The sequence below is a fragment of the Taudactylus pleione genome, unplaced genomic scaffold, assembly GCF_031769625.1.
Source record: "Taudactylus pleione unplaced genomic scaffold, aTauple2 ptg001800l, whole genome shotgun sequence".
Classification (NCBI taxonomy): domain Eukaryota; kingdom Metazoa; phylum Chordata; class Amphibia; order Anura; family Myobatrachidae; genus Taudactylus; species Taudactylus pleione.
Window position 1 is genome coordinate 269,050 of NW_028286197.1, and position 15,824 is coordinate 284,873.

The 15,824-nt window shown below is 42.3% G+C and overlaps 1 protein-coding gene across 1 annotated transcript in view; it reads right to left on the reverse strand.

The window, feature by feature from the left end:
- LOC148436340 (myosin-binding protein H-like) overlaps window positions 1-15,824 on the reverse strand; it is a 117,792-nt gene that overhangs the window by 63,782 nt on the left and 38,186 nt on the right. The window contains exons 2-3 of the mRNA XM_088465018.1: window positions 12,960-13,094; window positions 6,104-6,271 (exon numbers count right to left, since the gene is read on the reverse strand). Of these exons, the coding sequence (XP_088321144.1) occupies window positions 6,104-6,271; window positions 12,960-13,094 (303 nt within the window). The remainder of the gene's footprint in view (window positions 1-6,103; window positions 6,272-12,959; window positions 13,095-15,824) is intronic.

The following is a 15,824-nucleotide window of genomic DNA, read 5'->3' on the forward strand; positions in this document are numbered from 1 at the left end:
GACGCCATTTTGCGACCAGCGCCATTTTAAGTTACAACTCACAAGTAAGTACAGATGGCAATGTTTTTGATAATCTACCAAAAACAACTAGAAAAACAGCCTCCTGAGAAAAGTAAATAGAATAGACAATACACCAGAATACTGTGAGTGTTTTACATACAAATTGGGAATCCCTGTATATAGACAAGTATAGTTGTGGCAATTGTAATATAACCCAGACATTGATATACACAATTGAATTTGTCTGAATCCTAAACAGGTTTTAGTCTCACTCCCAGACAGAATGGCCCCAGCTTCACAGCTGGGGGTAACACATTTGCATTGCAGTTTGAAACTGTAAGTAAGGAATGAGTTATGTGTGTGTGTGTATATGTGTGTATATGTATGTATATATATATATACATACACACACACACGTGTATATGTATTATATATATATATGTTAAGTCCATCATAGATAGAATCTCATGCATAAACACCGCACATTACGCACAGTTGCGCTGCTAACATGATGCTCAGTAAGCGAATGCACAATATCCTGCATGCGAACGCTGTTTATTAGCTGCATGCGTGCACATCTGCCCCAAATCAGATAAACCTAACTAGCGTCTTTTCCCATATCCCTAATACTTACATAATGCACACTTACACAAAAGGTTCCATAGCTATAAAGTAAAAAATCCAAGTTTTATTCATTTATTACAAATGCTGTGAAATAAAGACTATTTTGGTATCTAAGGTTTAATACGTGATAAGTAAGCAGTGTTTGATATTATACAGATCCGCACTTTATCCACAGCTTTCCGGTACCATCGGTGTGAAGATCGGAACATGCGTTCGCAACTTATGGACCGTACAGACATAAAGAACCAAAATGTATTTTTGTGAAACCAACAGCCTAGATTTGCATGCAGGGGAAATAGAGGAGGCAACAAGCTGTTAGAGGCTGTTCTGTGTCCATTTAAACCAACCTGTTAAATGCCCTGTAACAAATGCACCCGCACTGGGAACCAATGGGATCAGCAACAAACTCCTCTATTGTGTTGTCTATTTCTGGGGGGGTATAAATATGTGTGCTCTGACCCTGGGTTGCTAGTCTATTCTGCTGATTGACGGAGGTCTCTTGCTGATGCCGGAACCTGGGCCCAGAGCGCTTGCGTATGTATGACTGTATCTTGGGTCTGTATAATTCTTTGCGCTAAATTGTACTTAGATAACAGCATGTAACTGACTGTACTTTACTCGAATAATACTTTGTGCTTTGGAACACATGTTCAAGGTCTAAAGTCTTTATGTTACTGTATGACTTCGTACGCAAATAGTGTCAATTTTAGAGCTTTATAGGCAGGGTTTAGAAGGTATAGGTAGGTGCGTATAGAGGTTGAAATTCAAAATCCTTAATATATATATATATATATATACATATATATATTTTATATATATATATATATATATACAGAAATAGGTGGGTACGGCGCCAATCCTCTTTTACAATGGAGTAAAAAAATGTGAAGTGTATATTATTCAGGTATAGCAACTAGGCCCAGAATATTAAGGCGTCAGCTCTAGGTCAATGGTGTAATAGTGTAAGTATAGGGAAGCAGTGAAAAAGGGGTGAATTGACAATTGAGCGACTAGTTTGCTAAAATACCACGTGTAAATTTACAAAAGTATAACATTTTTGAAAAATAAAAAGTTTCAATGATACATAAATATATTAAATCAGGTGAACAAAAGTGCCAGTGTAAATAAATATATATAAAACATTTATAATTTATTCAGAAACAAAGATAAAAAGTCTTAGTAAATTTCAGGCTTTTCCTAGACATACGATATAGGCAACAATTAACAAACAACAGATAAAATCAAGAGGCAGTTCATTAAATAATGATATTAAATGAGAGTAAAAAAGAGCAAATTAATAAATATAGCAGCTTATCTGAGTATATGAGAAAGGTAGTTTTTCCAGAGTCAGGGGCGTTTCTAGAGAGGAGGGGGCCCATGTGCAGTCTCCGACATGGGCCCCCTCCTCTCCGCCCGGCGACCGGCAGCGCACTGAGCTGTGCATGGCCAGTGCAGGAGTTATAGACTCTACTGCACATGCGCAAACAACGGGAAAATGGCCACCGCAGCCATTTTCCAGTCGTTTTACAGTGCCGGACTCCAGAGAGGTAAGTAATATTATGGGTGCAGGGTGTGCGGTGCGGGGCCCCCCTGGACCCAGCTGCCCGTGTTCCCTGCACACCCTGCACCCATTATAGATACACCCCTGTCCAGAGTTCATGAGGCACAGAACAACCACTTCCAAGGCGTTTCGTCCTAAGATTTCATTAAGGGAATGTGTAAATGGGGTATTCTGATATTGATACCCAACTGAGAGTTCAATGGAGGTCAGGAGTCTGAATCACTTCCTGTATATCCGAGAGCTCATATTATTATTAGTAGTTGGCCTTCTATTAGTTCATTGGCTTCTAACTTAGATATCCAGATAACTCGCATTATATTATGCAACATTTAGAGGATAGTTTAAATGTTTTTATTAGGGCTATTTCCACCCTACATAGCGTCACTTCAGCCCCCACTAGGCGTGTCATGTCCGTTCCACTGCTCGTGTGGCATTCGCAGTTGTTGTGGAGCTCGCTGCATCCTGAGTTCACGTCATTTCCACCTTTCCGGCATGTGTCCTTACATCGCTTCCGCCCTCCTGGATCACGTGCTTGCGCTGACCATATCCTATGTTCATCGCCACTTCCGCCCTTACTGTTCGCTTGATCGGGATGTTTCCTCCCTTTCGGCACGTGTTTCTTGGAATGCCAGTTACCATGCCATCACTTCCGCCCTTCACGTAATTCTGTAATCCCAAATAGATCTAGCTTCCGCCCATACAGTAAAAGATAGTAATATGTTAAATTTTTCTCCTGTTCATTGTCGGATTAGTCTAAAACTTGAATGAAAGATGGATATTAGAGTTTGTTACAAATTTAAGTTCTGAGTCACAGAATCCCACTTATAAAACCATATTGAGCAGATGTCAGCAATCATATCTTTATATATTTAAAATATTTGACATACTTAGAATGTGGACGCTAATATGGGAAATTCATTGTATAGCTATACGTAATGGATATTTATACGCCATAGAGATCACATGTAGGAGAGTGTAACCTTAGGACCCTAAAATTTGTTAGATCAGTTCTTGGGACTGGACAGGATCAGTAGTTTAGTCCTTATAACTACATAGTGTTTAGTAGTAAGTTCTGATAGGAGAGAGGTCTTGCAATAGAACATAACTCAAATTTTCAGATAATTTTTCCAAAGTAGTCCTTGTATTCTTCTTCTCCTTTTTGGGAGTGTATAGGGCTTACAACACCTGGGATTCCCAAGATGTCCTCAATCTTGTTACTAGTCAGGCCCAACAACATTTAGCTACCGATATTCAAATCGGTGCTTAAACGAAATGGTATGGTTGTATGTGTTATACTTCTAGTGCAGGTTACTTCTTCCGAGCCAAGCCGTGCTGGGTCTTGTATATATATTTAATCCATCAGGTTAGTGTGGTATAGTTCCCTTCTCAGGTAGGGTTACCTTGTAAAATCATTTTATATGGAAACCTTTTATATTTGCAGCACCGGGTATTCCTAAGATGTTACCCATCTTAGTACTGACCCAGCCCAGCCTTGCTTAGCTTCTGTTTCACTTAGCTCGGTTTAAGGTTGACACTGTCAAATTTTCTACTACACCTGGTCTTCCCCCAAAGGTCACCCTTTATGGGTACTGATCAGGCCTATGCATGTTTATCCCAAAAATCCTGGTAATAACATGGAGGTATACTAGTAGATAGGAACTAATCACATCACAGGAATGGAGCGATCTCATAGCTCTCATTAAATCCTTTAGGTGTCAATGTATCAAGTTCAAATAGCCAGTACATCTCCCTTCTTGATAGTAGGTTACCCAAATCTCCTCATCTCTCTCCCAGAGTCACGTGTTCAATCACTAAAGGTGATGTCTTCAGGGTTGGAGTTATGCTCTATTGAGAAGTGCTTGGAGACTGCATGTCCCTCTACTCTATTTTTAATGTTCCAAAGGTGCTCCTGAATCCTCATTTTCAAGGGTCTCTTTGTCTTTCCTACATACTTAAGTCCACAAGTACATTCCAACAGATATATGACCGATGTGGAATTGCAATTCATAAAATTCTTTATAGTATATTCCTTAGATCCATCCGAATTCATAAAGGTTTTTCTCTTGGGGTAGAGGAATTTACAGATGTTGCAATGGCCACACTTGTAACTTCCATTGCAACTCAAGATGTTCGGAATTGTTTTTACTTTATCCCTTAGCATATTTTTTGCCAATATATCTTTCAGGTTTTTGGATTTTCTGTAGACAATCTGTGGTTTAGGTGGCAGGATCTTCCTTAATATATATATATATATATATATATATATATACTGAAAATGCTGCTTGCATAAGTGTTCATTATTATTTGGTATCACCACTTTTTGCTGCACTAACAGCATTATGAGGCATAATCATCACCAAATCCAGTTCTGAGGTGCTAATTACACTCCAAATTACAAAGCAAAAATTAATATTTTCGAATGCATTTACTATTGTTGGAACACCGGCACAGAGCCTGTGAAAAAAACGTGTCCCAGATACTGTTATCACTTTGCTTCTAGGTTTGGATTTGTGAGCAGTCTGCACGTGTGCCAGTAAGGGCCGAGGGAGAGCTTGGAATATCTGACTGCTTACCAGTCCCCTTAGAAGATGGTGCTGCGAAGATGGAGAGACCCACTTCACTTGCCGGAGCAAGGTAAGATGCAAGGATAGGGGGCCCACTGCTGAGGAAGGGGCACGTTGCACATGGATGTTAGTATGTCCTTATGTGCCTTGATTATAAAATATATTTGTTTTAATATATTTTATGAAGTGTTTATTATCTGAATTATTTTAAAGTTTTTACATAATTTTTAAATTGACATTTTTTATATGTATTTATTTATTTATTTAATTATTGAATATTCACTAATGTGTTAAAAGGATATGTACTAAGCTTTGGAGAGAGATAAAGTAGATGGAGATAAAGTACCTACGTAAGCTTGCGAGCAGGGCCTTCCTACCTATATAGCTGTCTGTTATTACCCAGTTTTGTTCTATCAATGTTGACAATTGTAAAGCGCAACGGAATATGCTGCGCTATATAAGAAACTGTTAATAAATAAATAAAATAAATCAGCTCCTGTCACTTTACAGGCTGTGTTTGAAAAATGACAGGAGCTGATTGGTTGGTACTTTCTCTCTCTAAGGCTTAGTACATCTACCCCTAAAGCCGCATACCCACTATACGATATGTTTATGCAGCGATACCGTACTCGGTGGACCCGGCGGGGGTGCCGACATCGGCAAATGTATACTACCAGCGGGAGCGCGCAATGCTGGTCGTTTTTAGCATATACACTAGCCCATATTTTTGAACAATAACAATATCATTATAGTTCAAAATATCGGCTAATGTGTAAGCGGCTTAAATCTGTTACTGACAAAAAAATTTATATTTTGTATCAGCATCATATTTCTAAGGTTACTAGGAGGAATCCGGTGGCCTCCCCTCCATCTTCTCACAGGGGAGGGGGTTATCGTTCAATCGCTCATTAATCGTGCATAAATCTGGCAGTTTAATGTCGGAAACGACCAGCGATACTGTGTTCAACTTCTGCTATTGAAAAGGCCAGAGCCCAGAGAGAACACCAAAGGTAAAAAGGGTAATACTAGAACTCTATTTACCTTTGTTTGGAGCGTTCTCATGTCCACTTCAATAATAGGGTTACAGTGGGAAGGATAAGGGATGAATCTCAAGCTTGGGTGGAGCACCATTGATAGATCAGCCGAGAGAGAAGAAAGCATCAAGAGAGTTTGTAGCCCTGGTGAGCAGGGGCTATAAGTATTATATTAGTTTCACTGGTCTTGGGATCAATTATTTTAATGCTTCCCTTTTCTTTATGCTGTATTTTGTAGCACCAGTGCAGTAGAAATTAGACTGGCATTCCAAACAGATTGTATGTCCGCAACATACAACAGTATGAAAATTAGGTCTTACCAACTATTTCACGTATCTGAACCAAATGTTCCAGGGTGGTAGGATCACTAGGTCCGGCTTTGCTAACTGCTATGACACGAGCTAAAATCTTATCACCGGTATTCAGATTTCCAATTTTGTAGTGGGTGGAAATGCTAGGCTCCTTGTTCACAGATATCCATTCTTCACCTACAAAAAATTTTTTAAATGTTAGATACATGTTCAAGTTTCTGTAATTATAAAAATGTATATTATTTTGTATACAGTGGTCTAAGCAAAATATTTGTGTAAAGCCGCATATACACTACACGAATGATGGAACAAAAACGACATAGTAATCGTTCATTATATTGTGCAGTGGACATTGAGCCCACACTGAACGCTCAGTGCCGGCACCCTCCCTCATCCCCGAACCTGCACAACCTGACAATATCATCAGGTTGGACAGCAGGTTTGGACGATGAGCGACAGAGTCAACATCCAGTGGGAGCGTGCATCGCTGGTTGTTGACGGCATATCCACTGCACGATATTGTGGACGATTGAACGATAACGACATCATTAATTTTATAGTGTATTGGATACGCTGCTGTACACTGTTATTAACGAAGTTCAATAGGTAATCCCTGTAGTAATGAAGATGACTAATACTGCAAGATCCTGAGGACTACTTAACCAGGACTTTCATTATTGAACTCCCTGTTTGGTAGCTCCAAAAACCTGGTGCTCCCCTTGCTACTATTTGTGCGGCTCTGTGCTTTACACATAATCCTAATGCTTACTTATCTGTGTTAATGTCAGTTTACCTCTATAATAATGTACTTTTACCTTAGCTCTTTTTCTAAGTCTTATATCATCTAGCTCCTACCACTGTCTATTTTATTATTTAACTTCTGCTCCCACCTAATATCCACTTTTTTATACTCAATAATAAACTTTTGCAGTACAGACACTTTTCCCACACTGTACCTTACTTGCATTTCTGGAAATCTGCACTCTTACATTCTGTCTTCATTCCTACTTTTAACTTTTTCTTCCCCTATTTACATCATCCTTACTATTACCATGTTTTCTTCAACTCCCACCCTCACTCAGTGTCTACCTAATCTTTTGTTCTGCCCCTTGCTTCCACCTTTATCCTTTCCCCCTTGTCTCTTCCATTTCCTCTTCCCCTTATCTCCTCTCCTCTGTTTACCTTCCTCCTCATCTTCTCCCATTACTTCACTTTCATTCTCTTATACTCCACAGGAGACCTACTACCTCACTGCTAATCCCTCCTCCCACTCCCCTCTCCAGGTCACTTCATCCCACATCAATAATTTCCCTTCCTGCCCACCTTCTACTGGCTCCCCTTCTAGCAGTGGAGTCCGCACCATCGCTACACTCTATTCAGCTCGGTCCCCCAAATTAATCTCACCCCCACACTACAGCAACCCTGATAATCTTATTCAAATCTCTCCAACAAACTCTGTCCCTCTATCTTGTGCCCTCTGGAATGCAAGGTCAGTCTGTAATAAACTGGTCCCAACCCATGACCTTTTCATCTCCAACTGCCTGAATCTCCTAGCCATTACTGAAACCAGGATTTTACCCTCTGACACCAATTCTCCTGCAGCTCTCTCCTCTGAGGGCCTCACCTATTCCCACACCCCACAACCTGGAGGTCGCCATGGTGGTGGTGTTGGGGTCCTTCTATCCCCTGGTTACTCATACCAACCCATTCTCTCGGAACCATCCCTCACATTCTCTTCATTTGAAGTCCATGCTATACGCCTCTTCCACCCAGTACACTTCCAAGTAGCTGTCATTTACCATCCCCCTGGCCCTCCCTCCAAGTTCCTTGACAACTTTGCTTCCTGGCTCCCTCACTTTCTCTCCTCAGACCTTCCCTCCATTATCCTAGGTGACTTCAATATTCCAATTGAAATCCCCATAGAATCCTCTGCCTCCAAACTCCTCTCCCTCACATCGTCACTTGGTCTCTCCCAGTGGACCTCCTCACCCTCCCATGTGAGTGGCCATGTGCTTGATCTGGTCTTCACTCACCGTTGTGATATTTCTGACCACCTCAATTCCCCATTCCCACTTTCTGACCATCACCTTCTCTCTTTTAACCTGTCCCTCTCTCCTTCCCCTCCTCTACCTCCAAAAGCCTCCATTACTAAGCGTAACATTGAAGCTATCGACACAGTTTCCTTTTCTTCCCTGCTTGACTCACTTCTCTCCCCTATCCTCTCTCACTCCTGCCCTGAACAAGCCACTTCCCTATACAACGCCTCCCATACTTCTGCTCTGGACTCTATCGCTCCGGCGATCACTACTCACACTCGCAGATCTACTCCTCTACCCTGGCATTCCAAATGCACCAGATACCTGCAAAAGCGTTCTTGAACTGCCGAGCGACAGTCGAGAAGATCACCCTCTAAGGCAGATTTTCTCCATTTCAAATGTATGCTGTCATCCTATAGTGCTGCGCTCTCCCTCTCTAAACAGTCATACTTTAAGAACCTCATCTCCTCTCAGTCCTCTAATCCCCAGCATCTCTTCACCACTTTCAACTACCTCCTTCGCCCACCCCCTCCTCATCTCCCCTCCTTGCTCACTGTCCTTGACTTTGCTACCTACTTTACATCTAAAATTGATTCCATACTTCAGGACATCATATCCAACCAGTCCCCCAGATCTCCACCTCCTCCTTTCCCAAATCACCCCTCCCCATCAACTGTACCAACTCTAACATCCTTCTCCCCTGTATCTGGAGAGGAAGTCATGGCCCTCATCCGGTCCTCCCCCCCTTCCACCTCCCCCCTTGATCCTATCCCCTCCCGCCTCCTCCGCTTCCTCTCTCTGCCTGCTCCGATCTTTCCCACCTCATTAACCTCTCCCTCTCATCAGGCACTGTTCCTTCTGCATTCAAGCATGCCCTTGTCTCCCCATTCTTAAAAAATCTACCCTTGATCCAAACCTTCTTTCTAACTACTGACCCATCTCTCTCCTCCCCTTTGCCTCCAAACTCCTTAAGTGGATTGTCTACAACCGCCTTACCACTTTTCTTTCCTCCCACTCCCTCCTTGACCCTTTTCAGTCTGGCTTCCGTTCTCTCCACTCAACTGAAACTGCCCTCACAAAAGTCAGCAATGGCCTCCTTGCTGCCAAATCCCAAGGCCACTACTCTCTTCTCATTCTCCTTGATCTCTCTGCTGCTTTTGACACTGTGGACCACCCTCTCCTGCTGAATATCCTTCACTCCCTTGGTCTACATGAAACTGCCCTCTCCTGGCTGTCGTCCTACCTCTCTGACCGATCTTTCTCAGTTTCCTCTCACGACTCCGCTTCCCCCCACAGCCTCTTACAGTAGGTGTTCCCCAAGGTTCTGTTCTTGGTCCTCTCCTATTCTCCCTCTATACTTCCTCTCTAGGTGAACTCATCAGCTCTTTTGACCTCCATTATCATCTCTATGCTGATGATACTCAAATCTACCTTTCCTCCCCTGATCTCTCCCCCTCTCTTCTGACTCGTATCTCCAACTGTCTTTCTGCTATCTCTTCCTGGATGTCTCAGCGATTTCTTAAACTTAATATGTCTAAGCTGATCATCTTCCCACCCTCCCACATCACCTCACTTCCCACTATTTCTTTATCAATTGATGGAATAACTATCTCATCTAGTCCCAAGGTTGCGCTGTCTTGGAGTTATCTTGGACTCATCCCTCTCCTTCAAACCACATATCCAGAACCTTTCACAGTCCTGTGGTTTCCATCTCAAAAATATTTCTAAGATCAGACCCTATCTCACCCAGGATGCTTCTAGAACACTCATACACTCACTGGTCATCTCCAGATTGGACTATTGTAACCTCCTCCTATCTGGCCTCCCCAAATCCTATCTCTCTCCTCTCCAGTCTATCCTTAATGCTGCTGCATGGCTTATCTTCCTCTCCTAACGCTCTACATCTGCCTCCCCTCTTCTACAAGCCCTCCACTGGCTCCCCTTCCCTTTTAGAACCCAATTTAAGGTTCTCACGCTCGCTCACAAAGCCCTCACCCAATCTTCTCCCATATACATCTCTGATCTCATCTCCCTTCATGCTTCTCTCCGCCCTCTTTGTTCAACTAATGCACGCCACCTTTCATGCCAGCTGATTACTTCCTCCCACTCCGCCTCCAAGATTTTGCTTGCACTGCTCCCCACCTCTGGAACTCTCTCCTACTCCCCATCAGACTCTCCACCTCTTTGCAATCCTTCAAACGGGCTCTCAAGACCCACTACTTCATCAAAGCCTTCCAGCTATCATTCTAACTCCTTGTTACATGCTCCTTCCTCACCATCTACCCCATCTGTGTCAACCCAGTTTGTCTTCCCCCACCTTTTTAGAATGTAAGCTCTCACGGGCAGGGCCATCTACCCTCTTTTGTTTCTCGTTACTATGGTGTAATTTACTTCTTACTCACCACTAGGGCACCTAACACTTGGTGCTTATGCTCTGTTGCTTATCTGGGTGATATGGGCCCTCATTCAGAGCCATACGCTCTGAGCAGAGCGCACGCTCTGAATGAGGGCCGGGCTCCATTTTCATGGAGCATCCTCCTGGAAGCTCGTATAGCTGTGGGTCACCACCCACAGGCTATACGAGCGTGCATTGTGATGGTCACGATGGTCGAGACCATCGCGACCATCGAATTTGCGAGCCGGAGCCTGCGGTTGAGGTTTTCAACCGCAAGCTCCAGAGTGATTTTGGCTCTATCAGAGCCAAAATCACTCCCACTGACATCACTAGTGATGTCAGTGGGCCGGCTTCTGACGGGAGGCGTTCCCGTGGGAACGCCCCCGTCAGGGAGGCACGCCCCCGGCACGCCCACCAAAGGGGGCGTGCTGTCAATCAACATTGACAGCACGCCCCCTTTGATCGGACACAACGAGCGAAGGACTTTCCTTCGCTCGTCGCGTCTGGCGCATGCGCACGATGGAGCTCCCTCCGTCGTGCGCATGCTCAGTCCATAACATTGACCCACTTGCAAGCGGACAGCCGCTCGCGAGTGGGTCTGAATCAGGCCCATGGTCGCTAATGTAGCAATATATATTATCCATGTCCTGGTCCTGTATTGCATTGTTCTGTAAGTCACTAGTCTACAATTTGTTTATGTACTTTGTAAGGCGCTGCAGAACATTTGTGGCGCAATATAAATAAATGATAATAATAATAATAAATGTTAAAATGTGTCCTCATATTTAAAACATAAAGTTTAACTTTTAAATTTAAACATTGAGATTAAATGTTTCACTTGCAAATGTATTAAGTTTAAAAAATATATACATGTTTCACTAGGAAACTGGTTTATACAGTTTGAAAATGTTGATTGCTGAATGAAACTCAGTTTGGTGATTCATACATTTGTTAATTGATTTACTGCTGTGATTTGTCTGTGTAACCCCTCCGCTGGTGTGGTTGCATCAGATGCAACAATATCAGGTCATCCACTGGTGGCTGCTGGAAGGTATTTATAGCTATATGCTATCTACTTGCTACATACTGTAGGAAGTGTTTGTTGTTCATGAATTTGTTTGTTATGCAGGAAGTGCATCTGTAGCCATGATTTAGCATGATTTTTGTGAGTAAAGAAAGACACACTTCTGCAGTTCTAAAGAGTCTCGTTTTGATTTGCACACAGACCACTTTACAGTAATCTTCTGGCAGCCACAGGGCTCAGCACACCTGACTGGCCCCCCGGGTACCTCCCCCCTACAGAGGGGCGATTCTAACCATGGGTGTTGTGCCCATATGATAAGGAGGGGTGTGGCCAAATCCAGGAGGATTGGGCACACCCCCTCCTAAAAAAACACAATGAAAAATATGCATGCCACCACAATTTTGTCCTCCTCAACAGCTGTCCTTCGCAGCTGCCAGGCTACCATGAAAAGCCCAGGCACCTGATCCTAACAGGATCGCCAACCCGCAAATTCAGGAAGATAATCTTCCTGCAGGCCGAATCCCCGGGGGCTCAAAGCTGCCACTGCTGCCTCCTCCAGCAAACTTAAAAGGATCTTCCACCAGCCTGAGCTAACTGCAGCCAAGTCTCCCTCCAATATCTGTCACTCTCCCAGGCAACAGAAATGGGCGATCCTCAGGAATACCAACCCTACCATCGCAGTGGGAGCTGCTCAACAATTTTGGGAACATTTTTGGAAAATATATTAGCAAATTAAGTGGTTAAGATACACTGTATTTTCATATTTGTTTGACTGTAAGGGTTGGACACCCTTAACTATGTAGCTTCTGCTATGGTTTTCAAATACAAATTTTTTAGGGCAGTTTTTTTACACTTATTTCCTCTGAGATGATGATTCAATCTGCTACTATCAACAGTAATTGTATTCCTTAGAAAGAGCTAAATTTCTGAACTTTATTGTTAGTTGTTGCGATGGGCTGGCAGTTGGCCCCCTATCTAGGCCAAAGTGGAGTTGGTGTGCAGATGGTGACATTGCTTAGTGGGGCCGTTCTTTCTTTGCCACCATACTTTATCTGTCCTCTTTTTACTTCTGCCAATCATTTAATTATAAATAAAGCTGGCACATTTTTTGACAAATATGTCTCCATGTCATTATTTTAAAAGTTTAAGGTTATTGTTATGTCCTCTACTTGCACACAGGAGTAGCCTGAAATCACACGATAGGGCATTTATGACAATAGGGAACTTAGAATAAAGAAATGGTGCACAAAATAAATAAAGACTTAAAGTGTCTTACACATTCAGTGTGTATAAAGGAAAGTTAGAAATGGTAAATATGTGTGAATCAGTAAAGAAGCATTTACTGTATGTTGTAAATATAACCAAAAGATTGAAAAAAATAATTAAAATGTGTAAAACCTATGTACTTACTGCCTTCCTTTTTGTACTGAAGGAGGTATCCATCTATGGCACTAGTGCCTTCTTTCTCAGGGGTCTTCCATCGCAGTGATAAGGAGGTAGCATCAACACCATCTACTGACAAGTTTTCAGGCTTGCTGGGTGGTTCTAAAAAGAAAACAGAATTTCCGGTGAATGTGACAGCTTACCATACAAAGTGTTGAATTGGCAAAAATATTAAGGGAGTTTATATAAGAGCTGCAAATTGTCACTGATTTTTGCCAATTTTTACAGAAGGATTTAACAAAATCATATATCACTAAATAAACCCCTAAATGTGAGCATTTGTTTTGAAATTCATATATGCATAGAATATTTACTAGTTTTATGTTCTTATTTATATTAAAGGCTGAATCAAAAATAAATGTAAAACAACATCTAAGTGTAATATTTTTAATGCAAAATCAAAGACAGTATATTTTTAGTATTACTTTATTGCCAGAAGACATGAATAAATGCATTACTGGAGGACCGCTATAGGAGATTGTATTTATTTAAGACAAACACACCAAAATAATAAACTGTAAAATAGAGTTGAACTACCCAGAGCTTCACGCGCTGAAAGGATTTCTGTAAATCAGAGAAATGATCTAAGATAAATGATCTATCTGTCCCATCTCCAGCATGCATGCCCTACCCGGCCCACTCTGACATCTTCCTGGCCTGGCCAGCTCCCGGCAGCATCACAGACTCTCCAACTCAACTGCAAACTCTCCAACTGTGAAGCCGCCACAAGCAAAATTCTTGTCCGCGGTGAACACAGCATCCTAGTTCCCGATCCTGATTACAGGACTACACTTCCCATAAGGCTGCGCCACAGCGTCGTGACGTCACCGGAAACCACGCCCAAATGTGTTTTGTCTTTTGAACTTCATCAGTGGGTCCAAAAGACGAAACACACTTGGGGGTCTATTTATTAACATTATTTTTACTAAAATAAAGTAAAAAAGGGTGTTTTCACACCCTTTTCACATTATTTTAGTATCACCTATAGTTATTACAGGGCAATTGGAGTAGAATTCGTAAAATTCTACTCCAACCCCTAAGCATCACTTATTTTTAGTAATCAGATCGCATTTCCCTTAATTGTAATGGGAAATGTGATCCGACCAGAGTTACTAAAAATAAAATGTGAAAAAGTACCGGGGAAAGCCTTGTGATAATACCCTGTGGTCTCCCCCGGTTACCGGGCTCCTATTCTGCTCTAAAAGGCAGAGCAGAGCCCGGAGCCGGTCCCAGTGATCAGCTGTGTGGTCTAAACAGACCGCAAGCTGATCTCTGCTAAAAAAAAAATGTCCATGGACCGGTGATCGGGGTTCCGTTGATGACTCCCCTCTGGTCAGCTAGTCTCCCATGGTGCACTGGGGCCTGGTTATCAGGTGATCGGGTCCCAGTGCAGTATGGGATATCAGCTGACCGGAGGCATGGAAGACATCACCGGAGCACCGATGACTGCAGGTAAGTGCTATTAAGGAAGGGGGGGTCGCGGAGGGGTCCGCGTTCGCGGGGGTGGGGCTTAACTATGAGGGCGGAGCTTAGCGCCTTGGGGGGTACCAGCGGCGGCTGGACGGCGCATGCGCGTGCACTTTGTCATGGTATTTTTTGCAAAAATACCGTGACTAGTGTGCAGAGGGGATTCGCAGGGACAGAGCTTTATCGCAAGCTCTGTCCCTGCAAGGGATTTGTAGTAAATCCCTGTGATATTGCCTGAATTCGCAATGCGAATTCGCAAGTCGATAATATCACACTACAATCTGCATTACAAATGCAGATTGTAGTAAATAGAGCCCTTGGGCGTGGTTTTCAGTGGCGTCATGACGCTGTGGCACTGCCTTATGGGAAGTATAGTCCTGTAATCGGGATCCGGAGCTGGGATGCTATGTTCACCACGGACAAGACGTTTGCTTGTGGCGGCTTCACAGACATTACTGTGGCTGTGTACCAGACTTGCTGTTGATCCCATATGCTGAACTATAGAATATTATATGTAAGTGTTTATGGGGTCTAGTTACTAAGCAGTGTTAGGAGACAGAGTGAAAAGTGATAAGGTGCCAGCCAATCAGCTCCCAGCTGTCATCTCACAGGCTGTGATTGAAATACGACAGTTGGGAGCTGATTGGCTGGCACCTTATCACTTTTCACTCTGTCTCCTAACACTGCTTAGTAATATACATATATATACATATATTCTACACATACTGTAGTATGTAATATGTATATATATTTTGTTTTTCTCTCGGCACCCTTATTCTATGATGCTGCTGTTCACATTGTACTGTTTATGATCACTACTTTCATAGTCTTTAAGAATTATATTTTCTATATTATGTGAATTACAGGATGTTAGTTTTTTACCCGATGCTTTTCTTTTTTGCTATTTTTACTTTATATTGTTATCATAAAACTACATTTTGCTATAAAGCTACTGGAGGTAGCTCCATTTTCTCCATTTTCTTTAGTCTTATTTTATGATCTTTTTTTTGTTTAATTTCCTCTTCTCACGTCTAATTGAATTGAACCCGATATGTCAAAGTTTAAGATGTTATCTCGTGCCACTCCAGTACCAAGGCCAGGAGAGTTGTAATTATTTATAAAACAAGTCTCATACTCTCCAATGTGGTAGACCCTGATGGTAATTTTTTCATTTCAGAAGTTAAGATCGAGGGGTCTAAATATATTTTCTGCAACATTTATGTCTCAAATCTTTACAGTAATGCATTTTTTCAGCATTCACTTTCTATCTCTGACTCCTAAATTATAGTAGGTGGAAATTTCAATTTAAAGGCCTCTTCCAAAATGAATGGTCAGAATCCTGGTGTCACGTTTTGCTTTGGGAAA